This window comes from Onychostoma macrolepis, chromosome 12, assembly GCF_012432095.1.
Source record: "Onychostoma macrolepis isolate SWU-2019 chromosome 12, ASM1243209v1, whole genome shotgun sequence".
Lineage (NCBI taxonomy): Eukaryota > Metazoa > Chordata > Actinopteri > Cypriniformes > Cyprinidae > Onychostoma > Onychostoma macrolepis.
Genome location: NC_081166.1, coordinates 11,131,310 through 11,151,992, shown reverse-complemented (window position 1 = coordinate 11,151,992; position 20,683 = coordinate 11,131,310). Strand labels below are relative to the sequence as shown.

General features: G+C 36.4%; 1 protein-coding gene across 1 annotated transcript in view; it reads right to left on the bottom strand.

Moving 5' to 3' along the window:
* The window catches only part of atrnl1b (attractin-like 1b), a 102,813-nt gene that overhangs the window by 27,382 nt on the left and 54,748 nt on the right, over window positions 1-20,683 (bottom strand). Inside the window, 2 exon segments of the mRNA XM_058793282.1 lie at window positions 7,461-7,539; window positions 15,333-15,394. Of these exon segments, the coding sequence (XP_058649265.1) occupies window positions 7,461-7,539; window positions 15,333-15,394 (141 nt within the window).

Sequence of the window (20,683 nt, the reverse complement as noted above, 5' to 3'; positions counted from 1 at the left end):
GAGACCTGATTATTGTAATGGACTTCTGGCTGGATGCCCGATTGTCTCCATAAATAAGCTGCAGTTTGTTTAAAACACTGCAGCCAGAGTTCTAACCAGGTCCAGAAAATATGATCATACTAGTTCAATATTATCATTAGTGCATTGGTTACCTGTCAATACTTTTATTTTAAAAGCTCTCAGTCAAAATCAATACCATACAGATCTCCTGCTTTCTTATAGTCTTCATGGCCAGATCTGTCATCAATTCATAACATGTTTTGCATACCATTCAGGGCTCGACAATGCGAGCATTTCACTCGCATTTGCGACTAAAAATACATGTGTATTTAGGAGCATGAGTGCGAATACAATAAAAAATACAAAACAGCCTAACTTATACAGTAGCCAATAACAAACGTATGAATTTCTTCAGTTTATTTATGGAAAATAGCGCCTCAACATGATTACTGCCTCAGCCTCATATGATACAGCCTCATATGATTACTGAACTTTAAAAAGGCAATGGTTGAGAAAGGCGGAGCGAGTGAAGTAGACGCGATGAATTAAATGCACATTCGCCACTAGAGGGCGCTGACACTGCCGTTACTGTGTAAATAACGTTTCACAGTCATTTAGATATTTATATTCGCTTTAGTCTTCACAATAGCACCAAATAATTAATACTTAAAGACTTAATGAGCTACTTACTTTTAAACTTAATGAGCCATTTATTTTCAAACCTAAAACATGGCCTATCCACAATAGAGAACAGTGGGCCTATCTACATATTGACCGATTCGTTATCGTAACACTTAACAGGTTCCATTAGGTAACATGAAAAAAAACAATGACTGCATTTATTAATCATTTTCATGTTAATTTAAACTTTTAATAATACATTATAAAAACAAAAGTTGTGTCTGCTAATATTATTCAATGGAGCAAACATTAACTAATATGTATTTTCATTAATCAGCATTAACAAAGAATATTAACTACTGCAACAATTAGCTATTGCACATTGTTAGTTACTGTTAACCTGCTTTAACTATTGTTAACAAATGGGACCTTATTGTAAAGTGTTTCTTTCGTTCATTTGAACAATCTTTTGCACGCTAATCTTGAAACACTTGTTTACTTTATATTTGTGTGTATTTTTTTTTTATTAAGTCTTTCTTTAGTAAAGGATCTTTAATAAAGTTATTTAACCTGTTAGGAGGACAACACTTTTTCACTTCAAGATTATATATTGTGATTAAAAAAAAAAAAAAAAACACATTAGTGTATGTAGTGTAGAAAACAGTAGTGTAAACGGGGCCTTAATCAGTCTAAAATCAACTAAAATTATGAACAAACAGCAAACACAAACCACCATAATGCACAAATTGAATAACAAAAGAATTACAATCAGTTGCATCATATTATAGGTCATAAAATGCCTCATTCTCACAGTAGAAGCAACAGAATTTGAAATGTAATACTATTTTTGTTTTCTTGTCTTGTACTCGGAAATATTCAGTTTACCTCAAAGGAGTCAGTATTTTTCCCTCCAAGCGCTGCAAAATGTAACCATAGCTACAGACAACAGGCTAGAGAAAAGGAAGCATGACCTTCTTTGACTGGACATCACATTTAACTAAACATTGAACAAATATTTGGGATTCATTTCCAGATCACTGATACGCAAGTCTTTGCTTTGAAATTGCCAAGTGAACAGTTCTACTTCAGACCCTGCATTGATCCATTACTTCAGAGCACACTACTGCATCTCTCTGAACAATGCATGTATCATTTGCACACATCGGTTTGTGGGAACTAGTGATTTAACGAACTCTCGGAGAGTCCCACAGCTGAACTTGAAAAGTGAGGGCGAGTATTTGTCATAGACTAAAGGTTCCCTTGTGAGTGTGTGATGAATGAAGTGGAAGCAGAGCCTCTGTGTTCAGAGTCACAAATGGTTGCGGCCGTTTGCAAGGCTCTCATTATGGGCAGAAACATTCTTTTTTTTCCCAGACTGATCAGAGCTGCTTTTCTGCAAGACTGGAGAAGGAGCTGAAGCATCCGTGCTGTCCTGATTCCATCGAGCTCCCTCTCTCTCTCTCTCTCTCTCTCTCTGCATAATGTGTCCTTTCCTGACCAATTTGTGTCACACAGGATTGTACCTCATTCATTAAGCTAAGTAATAAGGCTCTGTTTAATTATAGCATAGTTGAGGACATCTAGCTTTTAAAATATCAATAGTTTAAAGCCGATTGTTATATCATTGACATGCTTAATATCTATAACACACCAAACAATCATTAATGAATGATCATCACTAAAAGCCACTGAAAACTCAACATTAGATGGAGTATAGCTTCCATCCTGCAGACCAAAAGCTCAGTTTCTCTGTCACTTAAGCCCACATCTTGGGCTGTAAGCCAGCCAGACTGGTTTTATATTGGGGCTGATACTATGACCTTTAATTAATATTAAAAGGATAAAACTCTTGGTTCCCTTTGCCTGAAGTTTGCTGATGCCCTTGGAAAAGAAACATTCTTTATAACACACGGCCCTATCACAGAGATAAAAAGTTTTATCATAACCTCTCCATTTTTCATAATAACGGATACTCCCAGAAAAACCAAAGCATGTACTCAGCAAGCCTAGAATATAATACTGACTATATAAATGTCCCTGTCTAAGGCCACCACAGTCACATATTCTATTCTTCAACACGACTGTGCTAATAATGTAGTATTAGTCTGATTTAAACAACACAGTTTGGATGGCTATTATATATAAAATGTAAAATAAAATATAAACAATACTATTTGTTATAATTAGAAATATTTAACATTTTGATCTTTTTAATGTTTAATATTAAATACATTATATATTAGATTATGTATTAATTGCTTAAATTATTGCAATAGGTTTTGACATGAATATATAATGCCTGTATTCTATATAGTCGTTATACAGAGTAGAGTGGGAAAAATTATGAAAAAGTAAAAATGAGGAAGAGACAGTAAAAATAGGGGATCTAATAAAAGGTGGAAAAAAAAACCACTGTGGGGAAAAATAGGAAATAGGCAAAAAAGAAAAAAGATGGAGGGACAGTAATAACATCAGCACTTGATACTGCGTCTTTTCTCCAGCGAAGGTGACACTGATAAGCAAAGCCCCAGGCGGCTTCTTCAATAATTCTCCAAATGTTGCACACAAACATTCTAGAGATGTTGTTCATGATGGTCAGGCTGCATTTGTGACTTTTGCTTCCGTCCGAAAAATGTGCCTACATCGTACTACCCTGAATCCTATCCTCATTACTGATTTAATCTCCTGAAGAAAAGTCAAAAAAGTGCCTATTTTTTTAATTAAAATTGAAGGCATGCAATCACTATATTGGACAAAAGGCAATACGTTTTAGTGTTTAAATGTTTTTAGCGATTCTCCACCAGCATTACTGCCATCATGCGTGTGTACGTGACTTGAGCCTCATCACTACTGCAAACATACACGTCTGCATTAAAAACAACCGTATCGTGACAAGGATGTGCATTTAAAGCAATGTTGTTCAATCAAAGAGTGCTATATGACCATGAGTTTGACATTGCACAGTGAAATGTCAATGCCCCCACCGTCTGTTTTACAGAAGTCATTCCTCCCGCTCTACACTGACATTTAGTGCAGACGGCTGTCATCTGTCCCCCTGAAATGGTACAGAGCCACTCTAGCACCTGTGAACTATTTCTAGTGCAAAGCATGGTTCGTCCCAATGTTATGCTTGTCTGGCATTGGAAATGATATTCAAATCTTCTCGTTAACAAATCAGCCTTGTTTAAAAAGGTTGGGTAAGACAAGAGTCAACAGACATTATCTTCCAGTTTTGTCCGAATCAATTAAAACATCTTTGCCAAAAATGATTATGTGATAGGGCACAGCAGAGGCATGTAACCTTCATTATGAGTATATTCGCTCCTCTTCAGGCACTCAGAACTGAATTGAATGAGACTGCATGTTAGACGAAATTCAATAACTCAGGACGACACGGTTTCATTATTCTTAAATCACCCCTGTTCTGTCTTGTTCATTTAATTTTCATTTCGGGTTGGGATCTGCAGTCATTGGTCCGAATAGTGGGAAAGGTTCTTTTTTCAATAAGACGAATCATAAAACATGAGGGCGGACGAGGGCGATGGCCATAGCCAAACCTGTTTGTGTTGCTCACTGGAGAGCAGAGATAAGACTGTTTAATTGCACTTTTTGTAATCTTCCCTCCCACCGTCTAATTTCTAGCTATGAGAAACCAGGCTGTTGATGTCATTCTCCAAAAAGGCAAGATAAATATTTCATTCAGACAACAGATGCCTTGTTTTCAAAAGATTGATCTGTTGTATCATGCAGCACAGCAATAATCTGAGGCAAAGAGCTATGACTGCTGCAACCTCAAATGAAACATGAAAAGTTAAGGGATATTTCTGGAATTTCACACACTGAAAGACCTACACAAATGCAAACCAACCCACATGTCCAGAAGACAGTGGCATAAGTGACTCTATGCAATGCTACACTGCGGTAAATGCAAAACACCATTATCAAGCCCTCCGGCATCAGACGACAGTCCTCTAATGCACCTGGCTCAGCATAATCACTTAACATCAGGGCTAAACACACACACACACAGACTACACCATCACTGTGATGAAACAAATCAGAGACATGGAACATATTTCTTCCTCACTAAACATAAGCTAGGATACATTTTTCAGATCTGTCATACCGAGTCTTGATTTGAAATTGTCATACCGCTATCTCACGCTATGTGGTTTCAAAAGGCCAATTCGTCTTTGAGGACAATGGCCAAACCATCCTCTGCAAACCATCCCTAAGTCTGTATGAAGTCATATCAGATGTTTAGTCAAATAAAGTACACCACTAAGGGACAAGACTGGCCAACACTACAGACCAGCAACAAAAATGCCACAGATTTTCCTGCAAAGAAAATATTAAGCTATGCAATTATTTACATTCATTACAAAGAATCATCTGTGCCATTCCTTGTGTTTGGGATCTCTATATGTTTTGTATAATTAAAAAACACATCCACTAATACATCATCTCCTCCATCCCACTGACATCTGAAAATGTGATCACCACATTCTGTCTCAGGATAAAAAAAAATATAAATAGAGGAAGACAATTGTGTTGGGAATTATGTGTTCCCAAATGTCAATTGAGCACCCATCAATAGAAAAATGTTTTTGAGAAATAGAAAACTCTATTTGGTTTAAAAAAAAGAAAAAAATTAGATAAAAATTAGTCATATGAAATGCTACAAGTAAATGTAGGCATCACAAAATTATATTTATAAAAAATATTTTTATTATACATATTTAGATCTTTAACCTTAATATTTTTAATGACTTTTTATTTATTATATATATATATATATATATATATATATATATATATATATATATATATAATATTTCATATAAAAATTCAATTTCAAATGCATGCTGTTTTGAACTTTCAATTCATCAAAGAATCCAGAAACGTATCACAATTTTCCAAAAATATTAAGCAACACAACTGTTTTCAATGTTTATAATAATAAGACTTGTTTCTTGAGCACCAAATCAGTATATTAGAACAATTTCTGAAGGACCACGTGACTCTGAAGACTGGAGTAATGGCTGCTGAAAATACAAGAATAAATTACATTTTAAAATATATGGGGGAATAAACCCTCAACATTATTTCAAACTGTAATCATATTTCACAATATTAAATGCAGCCTTGGTGAGCAAAAGTAACTAATTTGAAAAACAAAAAATACTAACTAAATACTAAAAATACTTTTTCCCTCTGTGTGTGTGTGTGTGTGTGTGTGTGTGTGTGTGTGAGAGAGAGTGAGGGAGGGAGAGAGGAAAGAGGGAGATTACATACTGTAATCTCTTAAATACAATAACTTTTTTTTGTTTGAGAGATCAAATAAATCGCATGATGCATGAGGTTAAGCACTAATTGGATGGTTTTAACCAGATTTGCAAGCACTGCGCTTCAACACAAGAGACTTTAGAGCTAAAGCTAAAAACGAAATAAGGCAAATGCAACTGTGCAAATATCCAGGCAGATGACAATGAGACGTTCTCCAGAATTTTCCAGGAAACGACGCACTGAAGGAAATCAAAGGCAAGCACTCTGATTTGTGTTGAGCACTGCTGCTTTTTAGATATTCCCTTGTTTGATCTCTCAGCCAAAATCAGTGTAGTAGAGAACATTTGCATAATGGAAGTTATAAACATGTCCTCTGCTTTCAACTCATGTCTTTCAATAAGTCAGTCAGGACAAAAGCCGTTCAAAGCAGAGGTTGCAGGGCAGGACAGCTTCTGCGTTTATGATAATACAAACTGAAAGTTACACTTCAAAATGCCAAAAAATGACCACTATTCGCATGCCACTGAATGCAAAGGAAAAGCTCTGAAAAATTCCTCTTAGTTTCATTTCTGCCTGCACCTCATGCTGCCAAGGCAAAAATCAAAAAACGTGACCTTGTCAAATGATTGGTGCCAAAATGAGGCGCACATCATTCAGGCTCTTTCTTGATCAAGACAAAAAAGAAGGAGAAAATACATTTTCAGAAGCAATTATTTTTCTGGAGTGCCTCCTCAAACTTTTCAATCATTTTAAATTAAAAGATAAAAGCTTTTTTGAGAGTACTTGAGGGCAGAAACAAACAGATAATCTGAACCTGTGGAGTGCAGCTCTGCAGTGAGCCGAATGCTAATGGTGGAAGCCCATCTGCCCCCATCACGCATTATTGGACTTAATTCTTTAGATGAATATAGCTTTGGATCACTGCAATCATAACTCTTGTTTATTCCCATACATCAATTAGGACAGAAGCAAAAAAAACAAACAAAAAAAAACAGCCTCCCTGATTATCAATGTCAATTCTGTCCACTAAAATGGAATAAACACATTATGGACACTACGACATTGGCTAATCATTCTCGTGGATATCTTGTAGTAACTTTTAGGTGCTACCGGATAGCAAATTAACTCATTATCCAAAACCTAAACCCTGAAACCCCTTTGAATGCCTGTAATTCTGCTACGATGAAATGAAGAAAGGCAGGAGAAATAGTGGAAGTATGGCATCTCGCTCCTCGATGTGCAGACATCTGCTGCGCTTATCATTCAGTCTGCTCTAAACTGCATTAGATAACTCTTGTCAGAGCTAATTGGCTCATAAGGGTCCCTAATTAGGGAGATGGGCATGTTTGTAAGCATTGGACTCTGCAGAGCTGTTTCATGTGGCTGTCAAAGCTTTATATGTACTTCTCAGAGTATCTAATCAAATTCCACGTGAAGGAAAAACCGAAAACAGAAAAAGGAGAACAGACAAAGCACACATCGTCCTTATCATAGTTACTGTATGTTCTTGCAATAAGCAGCGCTTTATGTTTATTTTCTCTTTTGTGACATACCTCTCGTCGCCTGGAGGCCCAACAGGTCTGTTTGATCTTCCACACCACTGCAGCTACCAGTAACAGCGACAGAAAACAGCTGTGGGGTGAAGAAAAGAAGGGATGGAAAGATTAAACGATGTAGAAATTTCAGATGTATATCAATAAATCACTAGGGATGGGAAGTAAGCAAATACAGAAATTTGTCAGCTGGTAAAGAATTTGCTATGCAATTTAAGATGTAATGATGTAATAGATATCTGTGAAACTATCAGGGGTTTATCCAATTACAATATTTAATATTAATACTAGTGCCGTCAATCGATTAAAAATTTAAAATCGCGTTAATCACAGTCATGGAGTGTGATTAATCATGATTAAATCACAAATTTAAAATACCAGGATTTACCTGTATGTGTTGCAAAAGAAATGCATGACAAACTAGTTTAAGAAAACCGAACCTTTCACACTTCTGCCAGCTATGAGACATAATCCTTATAATGGCTGAATAAAAACAAAAGAATAATCAGTCTTTATACTGGCAATAAAACGTTTACAAAGACACATCGCTTCAATCCCAGTATACATTTACATTTAATTTAACTATTATCAAAAGTATTTCTAAATAAATACAACAAAACATTTTCTTGCGACCTTACATGAAGTATTATGACAAAATGCATTATGAAGAAGAATTGGACCTGTTCTTCAGGTGCATTAGAGCTAATATTAGCATCATGCTTCATAAGACAATTTATGAGATTAATAGCACACTTTTACTCAGAACTCACTTTAAACCACCATCGAGTGTTTGTAACAACTTCCTTTTGCGATCACATGTGGAATTTGGTTGTTTACTGATGTTAAAATATGCTATTTATAGCTTTTTATATCGTTGCACAAATTAGCATTTCAGATGTGTACATTCACTCAAGAAAATCACATACAAATATCCTATCGTAATCGTGTGTTTATTATCTAATATAATCTATAGTGGCTGTTGTCATGTTTATTTCTGCTGTATTAACATGTATGTTCTGCTGAAACTCACGTTGTTTGATGTTACAACCGCCTCTCCGTTCTTAAGTTGCCAGGGATACATTCCAATTATAATATACATTAGTAAAAGGATCTATTTTAATTTTTATTTGTCTATATACACCTTGGACGGCTGTGGTACATTATAAAAGTAGCCCAAAAAACCGCAACCCACGGCTCTAATTTTTTCCCGTGACTGTATTTTCAAAATAGCCCACTTGTGCCGCAACCCTGGAAACACTGGTTCATTGTACCCTCATTACACAATGATAGATAACCTTCTGCGCTGCGATGACAGGAAGTAGTTGGGGTCAAACCTTATCAAACGATTAATTTGCGTTAAAAAAATATTAACGTTGACACCCCTAATTAATACTGATATTTAATATGCTTTGATGTTAATTGATGTATTGTAAGATTTATTATTTATTTGTTATGAACAAACTTCTAGCATCTAGGTTCAAACTAAAACTAAAAATTTAATCATTTGTAAAATAACAATCAGAATAATCTAAAACATGTATCACCACATTGCTATTTAAAATAGAAAAATGTATTTCATCAATATTCCAGCAAAAAAAAAAACAACAACATCTATATCATTCATACGGTCTCATTAAATTACAGTGACATAAAATTTGGGTCATATTGCCCAGTCCTACTAATTACTAACATACAATTGAAATTATTAAAAACACAACTTCATGTTTCTTTAATTCAACATTTGCCTCTCATCTCATATATCTTCATTTGTAAGTGTTAAAAAGAAGCTTTGCACTATGAGCAAGAATGGCCCAGTTACAGATAGCATATATATTTTATATAAATGAAATCATCTGTCATCTGCCCCCCGCCCCCCTTGAAAGTCAAGTTAATTTTATTTCATTTTATTTTCTCTATAGCGCCAGACAACAAAAGAAGTCATTCAATGTTACCTTCCCTATAGAACAGGTCACTACCTTGTTCTTTATTAGACAAACTAAATAGCCTTATGTTATTTATCTTATTTGCACGACGGTGTGTCATTTCTGTCTCTACGTACATGGTCGCGCGCACAACTGAGTTCCGCCCCGGTTCGCACACACACACACACACACAAACGTAAGCGCACACACAAGTGAGCACACTCCCCACTCCTATTTGTAAATATTAAGCAGCAAAACGACTATTTAAATATGACTTCTGCCTGTCTCTGTGCTAATATATGGCGCAGACACGCGGGTTTGTTCGCTACTCATACAGAAGAGCGCGTGACGCTTGCAGCCATAACGTCTGCCGCCTCACTAAATGAGGACATAAATACATGAACAACATCTCCAGAACTGCTCTGAGAGTCACTTCATGAGCATTTGACCGTTTCATTTGAGAAAAACCATCCTCATATCATATACACACCGAAATGTAAAGGTATTCACGGCAACCCGTCAAAATAAAAGTTCGGTTTCACTCGAAGACATCGGGCAGAACGTAATACGCTACTACTACTAAAACTATTAAAACCTTATCTTTAAGGAATAATCATACAATGTCTTCAATGTTATTATCAATATTAGATCCCCTTTATTTTCCAAAAATAAGATTTGTTTAATTTTTATTCATTAAAATATAAAATTAAAGGAATTTTTTTATGTGGGGAAAAAACAGAATTTTTAGTTAATAGCCACCACTAAAGGATCTCTAGAACACTAGATGTTTGAGTTGACAAATGACTGTTTTGACTAAAAGATTTTCCAATGCATCTAGACTCAATAAAAGATAATCCCACTTCAAAGAATTAAAGTAAATGGACAAAAGATAAATGTCAACACATTTCTGAAACTCACAGAAGGCCTTCCAGTGGTCAAGCTGAGAAATCTGATCTTTTCAGTCAAGTGTTATGGTCTGGCGATGTGCTTCAAAAGGCAAATCTTAAAACTGCGCCGACAGCAAAGTCATGAATTGTAAAGAAATTGCTTTTGCTGACTGTATTTACGGAGATATGTGAGCATTCGTAAACATCTGCGTATGAAATTAATTCACGGTTCGCACAGATGGAAAAAAAAAAAAGACGTAGAGAAAAAAAAAAAAGAATGATGAAATCCTTTTAATGCCTTCAAATGCACGCCATCTTGGGTTCGTTTGAAGATAATGGCAAATTGGAGACGAATGGGGAAGAGAGAAACTTGAATGGCTCGATTAAGTAGCAGTGCGGGAGAAATCCCCCTTCAGATCGAAGCCTTTTATCCAGTGCATTGCAGGCAGTAAACAGGACTTAATCCCTCCTCGGTTCCACCTGGAATCCGAATTAATACGAAATATAAAGCAATTAAAGGTTCTTGCCCCTCATGTGGCGGTACATGTGGTGGCTTGAGTAAACGTGAGAAAATGAAGACGGCATCCTGGGAACATTCAAAGCAGAAGACAGTATGAAAGGTGTGGAATGAGTTGTGGGAGAAGGGACTGAAATTCCAACTGCTAAACAATGATAAAAAGGTGTATCCTAAGTTAGACTTGTTTGCACTGATCCAGCAAACAAACCACTCCACTGACTTGGAGAGAAGGCTTTTTTCACCATTTGAAGGAGCAGAAGAGATCCACAGCAACAAATTGATGATTAAACTTTGGACTAAAGTGTTATTTAGATAATTAGCAGCAATTAGGTAGATAAGCAGCCTCGTATTGACGCATTTCAAGAGTCACTTCAGAAGTTTTAGAGCAAAATGCAGTTATTCCAAAGATCTGTATTATTTCTTATTCTAGTGCAATCCATATGTTCTGCAACATTAACATTAGTCTTTAAATAACAGAAAACAAAAAATAAAGTCAGATATTGCAATGCACAGCTAACAGAAAAGGAACTAGGAGATACAAACGATGCAATGAAGGGGACACATTCCCCTTAGGCCAGACGAGTTTCTTCAGTCTCATAAAGGACCACTGAGATGAACAAGACCATACGAGACAAAAATGTCACTGTCACCCCACTGATGATTTCATTTTCTGCCAATTGTGCAACCATTTTTAGCCTTCCTGGCATCCCTGACTGTCTCATTGCAGTGAGAGTAGGATCCAAAGGACGATCGTATGGGATGACACCCCTCTTAGAATCGATGTTTAGTCAAACTGGTAGTCAAATCACTCCGTGTTACAGTTTGCTGACTCACTGAGCTCCATGTAAATGAGCAAATGTCTGGGACCTGAAATCATTTGAAGGACATTTTTGGTGATTTCACAGACGCAGACATCAAGAGGCACGTCCCCGTCTCATATGAATGAAGCAATCTACGTGCAGAATAGATAAAAAGAGACAGTTACGGCAAACCTGGGAGGGGAGGTACTCTTGTCGAAACCTGAAGACTGAAGCAAGTGCTAGATATTAAATAAAAGCAAATGGATTGCAGGAATTGAACCAAATGCATTACCTTGCATTCAACAAAGAGACCATTAAAAGCCATTCACAAGGTGGAAATGCATTTTCGCTATTGCTTCACTAACCACTCTAATTTCAGGTTGTACACTGACAAGTTCTTAATCAGTGATACATTTGAGACACCCCACTGCAGAGCCCTTTTAACAGAGAGGGTCATTTTTTTATATTATAATAACTGGAAAGATTATATTATAAGGCAAGTCATATAACAGGTTTGTATGTTAGGCAGCATCTGTGGCAGCTTTTGGTCCATTTCCACATCTAATTGTTTGTATTTCGGAGATGCGGTTCATAATTCAGGGGCAGATGTGAGGAGAGATATACCCTGTCAGAGACCATCTCTCTAGCTGTACTGGTAATGGAACAGAATCTGCCTGAGGCTAGTCTTGATTCCAGCTGTCATGAGTTTGGCTATCTGACTCAATGGGAAAAAAGCGCAAATCACATTGATGAAATCAGGAAATCGCTCATTGGAGGAAAACACTTGACTGACAGCACAAATTCTGCCTACTGCTACCTCCCATACACTCTTTATTAAAAATAAAGGTGCTTCACAATGCCATAGAAGAACCTTTTTGTCTAAATGGTTCCATAAAGAACCTTTAACATCTGAAGAACTTTTCTGTCTCACAAAAGGTTCTTTGTGGCGAAAGAAGGTTCTTTAGATTATAAAAAGGTAAGAAAGAGATGGTTCTTTAAAAGAACCTTTGACTGAATGGTTCTTTGTGGAACCAAAAATGGTTCCTCTATCTATGGCATCGCTGTGAAGAACCTTTTAAGCACCTTTATTTTTTTTAAGAGTGTACAACGATGCCTAAATATTTGTTTGTTTTTTTGAAAGAGTGACACTTTCTCAGGGAAAGATACAGTACATATACACTACCATTCACTAAGTTTGGGGTTGATAATTTACCTAGGGTGCATTTATTTTATCATAAAATACAGTAAAAACAGCAATGTTTTGAAATATTACTACAATTTAAAATAACTACTTTCTATTTTAATATATTTTAAAATGTCATGAATACATGAATACTGTGTTGACACCGTATTCATTAGACAGCCATTACTCCAGGCTTCAGTGTCACATGATCCTACAGAAATCATTATAATATTCTGACTATAACTGAGATATTCTAATATTCTAATATAACTGACTTCAAACTATTAAATGGTAGTGTACATGGGGGTGAACACTATGGACGAACGCTTCAAAAAAAAAGAAGAAAACTCATTGTTTGACACTTTATCCTATTTGACAGCTGTACCACACCTTGTCATGGCACATTTTCCACAGCAATTCACGAGGTTAAAACAAGTAATCTGGCAAGTACTCAACCACTGAAGCATTTGATATCATCTGTATGCTTCTTCTCACCTATTGCTTATAGATGTCAAGGGAAGGTGCGCTGAAGCTGGGGCAATTTCCTGTACACACAACAGCATGTGAACTTCCCAGATGACAGACCGGTTTTCAATGCCTGACAGTTTCTCATTCACCTCAAAAGACTGTGTTCTTTCTTCACTTATATTTGAATAAATGATGTTGGTGAAGCAGACCGCTAGAAGGAAATGCCAAGCTTCTATTACAAACATTTTCTAATTTCGGTAAAGTGACGGATTAATGGAAGCATGCTTGTGCTGCAAGTGTTGATGACAACACACTAAGGCAAGCTTGAAGTTAACTAGTTAAACTGATTGCCCAGGCAGTCAGAAACGAGCGAGCTGTATAACATGACTGTTTGGAGCACAAGTTGACCCCGTGTCGGAGTGCATCAGCGTTTGACACCAGCTTCCAGAGGGGGTGTCTAATCCAGGACAATGATCTGAATCCAGGACAAGCACCAGAGGGTGCGGCAGCACCAAGAGATTGACCATTCAGAAAGAGAAAGATGCCCTCTACAACCAAATCTAATAAGACATAATGGGAACAGGTGTGCATTTAATGACAAATCAAGAAATTGCACAGAAATGAACAAATTAGGATGACAGATCTACCTTGTGGCAATGACACCTTGTACAGATGAGGGGGCAGAGCAGTTTTGCATGAAGCATTGCGTGGTAGCAAGTTGTTTACACCACCGACAGTTCATTTTCAGTTGTGTTGTCTCATCTTGTGCAGTCAAAACCAAAAATACTGTCACTGCTTACTCACCCTCAATTTGTTCCATTTCAATATGAATTTATTTCTGCTGCGCTGCTTAAAAGGAGAAATTCTGAAGAAAAGTGCTAACTTGTATGCAATTACAATTAAAATGTGTTGAAAGGTGCTTTCAAGTTTCAAAAAAAGACACAAAAGCAACATTAATGTGGTTCATAGGACTTGTGCATTATATTCTGAAGTCATATGATAGCTTTATATGAGAATCAGACCTAGATTTAAGTCATTATTTATTCTTCCTCTCCACGAGTTAATACAACATTTAAACCAGTTTTGTGAACCAAATCAGAAAATGTATTGAAATTATTTGACTCTCAACAAATAGGCCTATTTTTTCCCCAAATCGGACAGGTTACGTAATGTAGTGCCAAAAAGAGCTAGGCTGGATGTCAAGATTATCAGTAAACTTTAATTTCCCTCTACTTAGATATTACATTTCTTTAAAAGACTTTGACTATACAGTAAAGATAAACGGACACATTTACCATCACTCTGAGAAAATTAGCTGGCGAAGTCCAGTCATTTCTGTAGGAATCCTCAAAATGGGTAGTTTTGGATGAAGGCGAAGTTGGTGACTCAAATTTACCATGTTTATCAACAGAAAGTAGCTTGGTTTGAAAGTGACTTCTATATAAGCGATGCTTAAAGGGATAGTCCACCCAAAAATGAAAATTATGTCATTAATTACTCACCCTCATGTCGTTCCAAACCCTTTGTTCATCTTCGGAACACAAATTAAGATACTTTTGATGAAATCCGAGAGGCCTTGAACTTGGTAGTTGCGTTGCTGTCTATGCAGGATCAGAAAGCTCTTGGATTTCATCAAAAATATCTTAATTTGTGTTCCAAAGATGAACGAAGGTCTTATGGGTTTGGAACGACATGAGGGTGAGTAATTAATAACAGAATTTTCGTTTTTGGGTGAACTATCCCTTTAATGAATTGCTACAATAATGACTATGGATCTTTTTCTCACGACATTTTCGCCATTTTGACTGCAATTCTATCTACATCAGATCATTTAGGACTTTGGTTGAATACGGTAGTGTAAGCAAGAAGGTAAAGCTGAAGGACACAAAGCAATTAGGTCTCATTTCCTCTTGGCCTAAAGAGGCCTCAGCACTGACTCATTAATCCAAAGGGAAAAGGCATGAGACACATGATGTGCTGAGGCATCCAAACCAGGCAGGCTGTCGCTAAATGATTCTACATTGGCTTAACAGATGAAAGATGCTGTCATGATCAACTTATGTTACATCACACCTTTGAAACGGCAAGCACTCACCTGAAAAATGTCACAAAGAACTGCACCAGGTCCATAATGCTGTTGTGCTGAGAGAAGGCGATCTGTGAGGGGACAAAAGCAAAGGTGAGATAAATGATTGGGTGACAGGTTACCAAAGAACGGCTCTTTACATGAAAAGATGATGAAGAACTTTGCTTGCGGCTAGGGTCCTTCACAAGAGATAATGTCATAACAGATTTTATTTGCTTGAGGGGCCATCATGTACATCTTTTTTTTTTCTTCCTCATCCACTCTAATTGTTAAATGGAGGCAATAATGGCTGCTCATGGTTACCTAAGCTGACATCCCTAAGGCATTACACACATGCCAAACGCCTGCCTTCTGGGATTGTGGTTTACATTAGATGTAAATGCACAGGTGTAGCTCAACCTGGCTAGGAATGGACATTATATGACACTGTTGGATAAAAGTTTGTAATTGTACGTTCAAATTGGCTCCATTTTTGCACACAGGGATTAAAAGGTTATTTCACCCAAAAATTGTCATCATTTATTCACTTATTCATACAAGTTTGGAACAACATGAGCTGAGTAAATGATGACAGAAGTTTCATTTTTGGAGTAAACTACTGGGCAGCTTTAAGATGTTGCTTGAAGTATATCGGGGCCTTAAGAACATGTGATCAACTTTATATTATGTGTCTTTAACTGTGTACTAACATTTAAATGAATAATTTGATACAGTGCACTTACACAGAAATACATGTTTTTGTACTTACATTTAAAAAGATATCTGCATGTAAATTAATGTCTTTAGTTACATCTATAATAACACTGTTGACCCTAACCCCAACCTTAGGCCTAACCATATCACAAAACCTGTCCCTAAGCTTAATCATAATCTACCTTAATAAACATGTTTTGCAATACAATATGAACATAAAGAGTACACTGTACCTAACAATTATTTTTTGGATGTACATACATAGTAGTTAAAGACAAATAATATAAAGTGGGAGCAGAATGTGTTTTGTGCTGCTTACGCCTCTCCTGAGATATTATTCTGGCCACTCAAATTGGTTCAGTCAATGATGTTTTATGCAGAGATTTCATATCGATATGCTCTATGACTCAGACGACAAGCTACATTTTTAGCCAAGCTTCAGAAGACGCTTTGTTTGAATGAGACATCATGGGTTTGGCAGTGAATACTGCAGGGCCATTAACTAAGCATCAACACACTTTTGAAAAGTTGTTTGAGTGTTCACTATGTCAAGAAAGTGTGTTCCCCCAGCATCCCATAAGGCAAGGAAAATAACTACTTGGATAAATACCCAGCAAAAATAAATGGATTAATGTTCTAAATGTACGAATTTGTAAGTCACCCTGACTCACCAGATGAATAATGCAACAATGGCGGAATGGGGCAGGTCCTTTGGAGAGCCCATTCATTTCATTAAGCCGTTGTCACAGGAACACGGCTAGGGCTAAGGACAGAGCTGGAGAAAGCTTTAACACTCCATTAGGGCTCAACAATTTTTGTCCCTAAAGACAAACAAGCAAGATGCTGGGATTGAAAAGAGCAGTTGTGGAGCCCCACATGTGCCCGGGTAAGTCATTGCTCCCAGTGATACCGTACCTTGTTGTGCCATAAATAATGCTTTGGAAGCACCACATGGACAAGACGTTAACTCTACTAAATAAGGTCATTCAGACATTGTAAATCATATGAGAACATATAGCATACATATAAAATATTTCTTGGTACTGCATATCTAGTATTTGCATTAAAACAAATTCAGTCATTTTTATTTTTTTACATCTATGAGTGTTTTATAATGGCACTTGACAAAGAGGTTTGTATAATGACAAAAACAGGTTCTAGTCTCCTACAGCTAGAACACTAGAAGAAATTCTGTCCTTGTTGGTCTACAACCATTATCTTCATGACCCTCCAGCACATTCATTATGTTGCAACTCAAGCCGTTTCTAACCTTCAGTAATTGTCATATCAACCTATTCCAAATTCAAGTTAATACAATTAGGGCTGTGACGGTGGCAGATTTTTACCACCGCAGTGGTAATGGACCAACTACCGCCGGTGGTGCGGTGTTGTGTATATTTTTATATATATGTATATTTACATATTTTTTATAAAATTCTGAAAAGCAAAAATAAATAAATGAGTCTCAATCATCTATTAACAAATGTGCGTGTTTATTTTAGCACTTGCGTCAGTGAACACTCAGCCTGCAAAACACTAAAATAAATAAAGAAATAATACAGTTCAGTGTTCTAGACTGCGACCATTTTTTGAGAATGTGCGAGTAAAAATTGACGTGGTCGCACGTGTGCGAGTGCATGGTTTGCGCAGCTCCAAAGCATCTGCTTCATACAGCGTGCGCTGCCGAGCTGCGGCGCATTGTAGCAGGAGTCAGATTTCACTGATAACGTGAAGAGAGGTGCTTTCAGCGCAAGCGGTTCAGGTGTAGAGCCTGGTTTCACTGCGTCAACACGAGCGAAGGTGTGTGCCACGGAAGGAGCACAACGGAGGATTTGGTTTTCAAGCTAAAGTAAAAGGCCGCTTCTTAAACCAGAGAAAGTGAACATGTTGGTATTCTTGTAGAAAAGAAAAAAAACAAAAAACATGCAAGTCCTGTCAGGGACAGCCAGTTTAGTTTTACTTTTCTTTTGTTTATACACACACACATACATATACATATATATATATATATATACACACACACACACACAGTGGCGTGGTGGAGGGTATATGCAGGTATAGGGCGTATACCCACTTCTTTATCAGTCGGCATTCCGTATACCCACTTCTAAATCCCCTCTGATGTGCTTCATTCAGTAGTGTCCTGCACTAGCCAAATCATGACAGTCCAGCATATGAGTAGCTAATCCAATCGCATGTGAATAAATGCAAATATTCCCCAAAAACATCCAGTAAAGACAGTAATGCGGTCAGGAACGAGACGTGAACAGCCTCATAGAAGTACTAACTTACAAGTCAGGATGTGCAAGAATCCAGCTTTCCTGTAGCCAAAGCTATCTCTACTGTAGCTAAGCTGAATAAAAAGAAACGTGAAGACAGTAAACACATGATTGCAACAATGTGGTTTGTGTGTGTTTTTCCAAGTCATCTCCAGGTAATAAAAAAACATCTGATTCTGAATAATGCAGTGCTAATTGATAGCATTTATTACACTTGGCAATAGATGGGCTACTAGGCTATAAAATATATCTTCTGCCTTATTCTGTGATAAAAATGGGAAAAGAAAAAAATAGTAGTATATAGGCTAAACAAATCATAAAATTATCATTAGGAAAATATAGGAAAAATATTATAAATTACTGGTTATTGTCCAGCAGTGTATTTGATTTCTCAGCCAATTAAAAGCAAGAGGTAATAATTAATAAATAATAATAGTAATCGTAATAAAACCTGTCAATTAGACAAAAAAGTTATTATATTTGACATTTCTGTCCTCCTCACTTCTGAAATGATTGAGAATCATGATTTTTTGTTTGTTTCAAATAGAGATCACAATTAAAAATAGCATGTAGTTTACTAGCGGTTCTGACAAAATGTCAGTTGCTGCAGTCTATTTATATATTTATTTTAATTATTTATTGCAAAATCTACACCTCTTCTATTTTCATAATGATCATTTCTCAAGCAGCAGAAGTTAAATGACAGTGTGCAAATATTACTGGCCAATTTCGGAGTGAACTAAATATGCAAGACTAGTTTTACATGTCACTGTTTATGACACCGGTCGCTCATCCTTTGCCGGGCCGTTTAAAAATGGGGGCATAAATTAAGAGTATACCCACTTCTGCAGGCATCACTACACCATATTATATATATATATATATATATATACACACACACACACACACACACACACACACACACACACACACACACACACACACACACACACACACACACACTATATTGCCAAAAGTATTGGGTAACCCCCTTCCAATGAACAGGTTTGACTTTACTTTAGTAATTTCTATGAGTACAAATCTTAATGTTTAAGCATATAATGATATTCTAGGGAATTGCGTGCTTCTAATTTTAAAGCAACAGTTTGGACAGGACCCTTTTCTATTCTAACATGACAATGCCTCTGTGTATAAGGCAAGGTTAAAAAAATGATTGATTTAGTCAGTGTGGAAGAACTTGACTGGTCTGCAGAAAGCCAAGTCCTAATCCAAGCCGAACACCTCTGGTGTGACTTTAAATGCAGACCTTGAGCCAAAACTCTTTACCAAACACCAATGACTTGTACATATGGGTGCATTCATTTTAGACACTTCCAAAACTGTTGCAACAGAGATGGAAATACAATTTTTAAATACATGAATTATGTTTCCATCTTTGTTGCCACAGTTTTGGAAGTGCCTTTTTCTGTTCCAAGAAGGGGGTGTCCCAATACATTTGTCCATATAGTGTATGTACAAGTCATTGGTGCTTGGTAAAGAGTTTTAGGCTCAAGATGTGCATTTAAAGTCACACCGGAGGTGTTCAGCTTGGATTAGGACTTGGCTTTCTGCAGACCAGTCAAGTTCTTCCACATGTGAGAAAATAGAAATACGGTGCGTGTCAGATCCGCGTCACGTTCATCAGCGGTGCCTTTTAAACAGCCAAAAAACCTAATAACCCAGCTGATTCAAAAAAAAAAAAAAAAAAAAAAAAAAAGGAGGAAATCCATAACATTTGTAGCTTTAAGGATTCATCTACAGTAGCCTATTTTTAAATTTAAAATTTTGTGTTTGGTAACTCTTGATAGCTCTCAATTATACTGTAATGTTGAATGGCTAGTAAATGGGTAAATATTAGGGGGGAAAAACAATTTCATGGAGACATCAGTAGTATTGGAATCAGTGATACTGGCCTTCAGGCATAAAAAAAGATTCCATTATACAAATATTAAAAACATACTGTATGTTGTTTCTACATTAATTTAAGGATTGAATATGAAATTATTGCAATAAAAAAAATCATTATGAAAATTAATGTTTGGTGGAATTAAATCGCAATTAATTTCAGAAAAAATGTGTGATTAATTAGTTCTTTTTTTAATCGATTGACAGCACTATATGTGCATATGTATACACACATACATGTCCAATACATTGCACGGTGGTGTGTATGCAGATGTAGTTCAAATTCTTCAAGTTCAAATTTCTTAGCATATGCATCTAGTGACCATAAAAAGTTCATTTAAATTTACACAACAGCACTACAAAAAATCCATTCAAATAACTTATTTTTGGTTCAAAAAGCTTAATTTACGGTGAATTTAACTACATTCACTGAACAGTTTTGTTAATGGATAGTAGCGTTAAAGAGAAAAAAATAAATAAAGC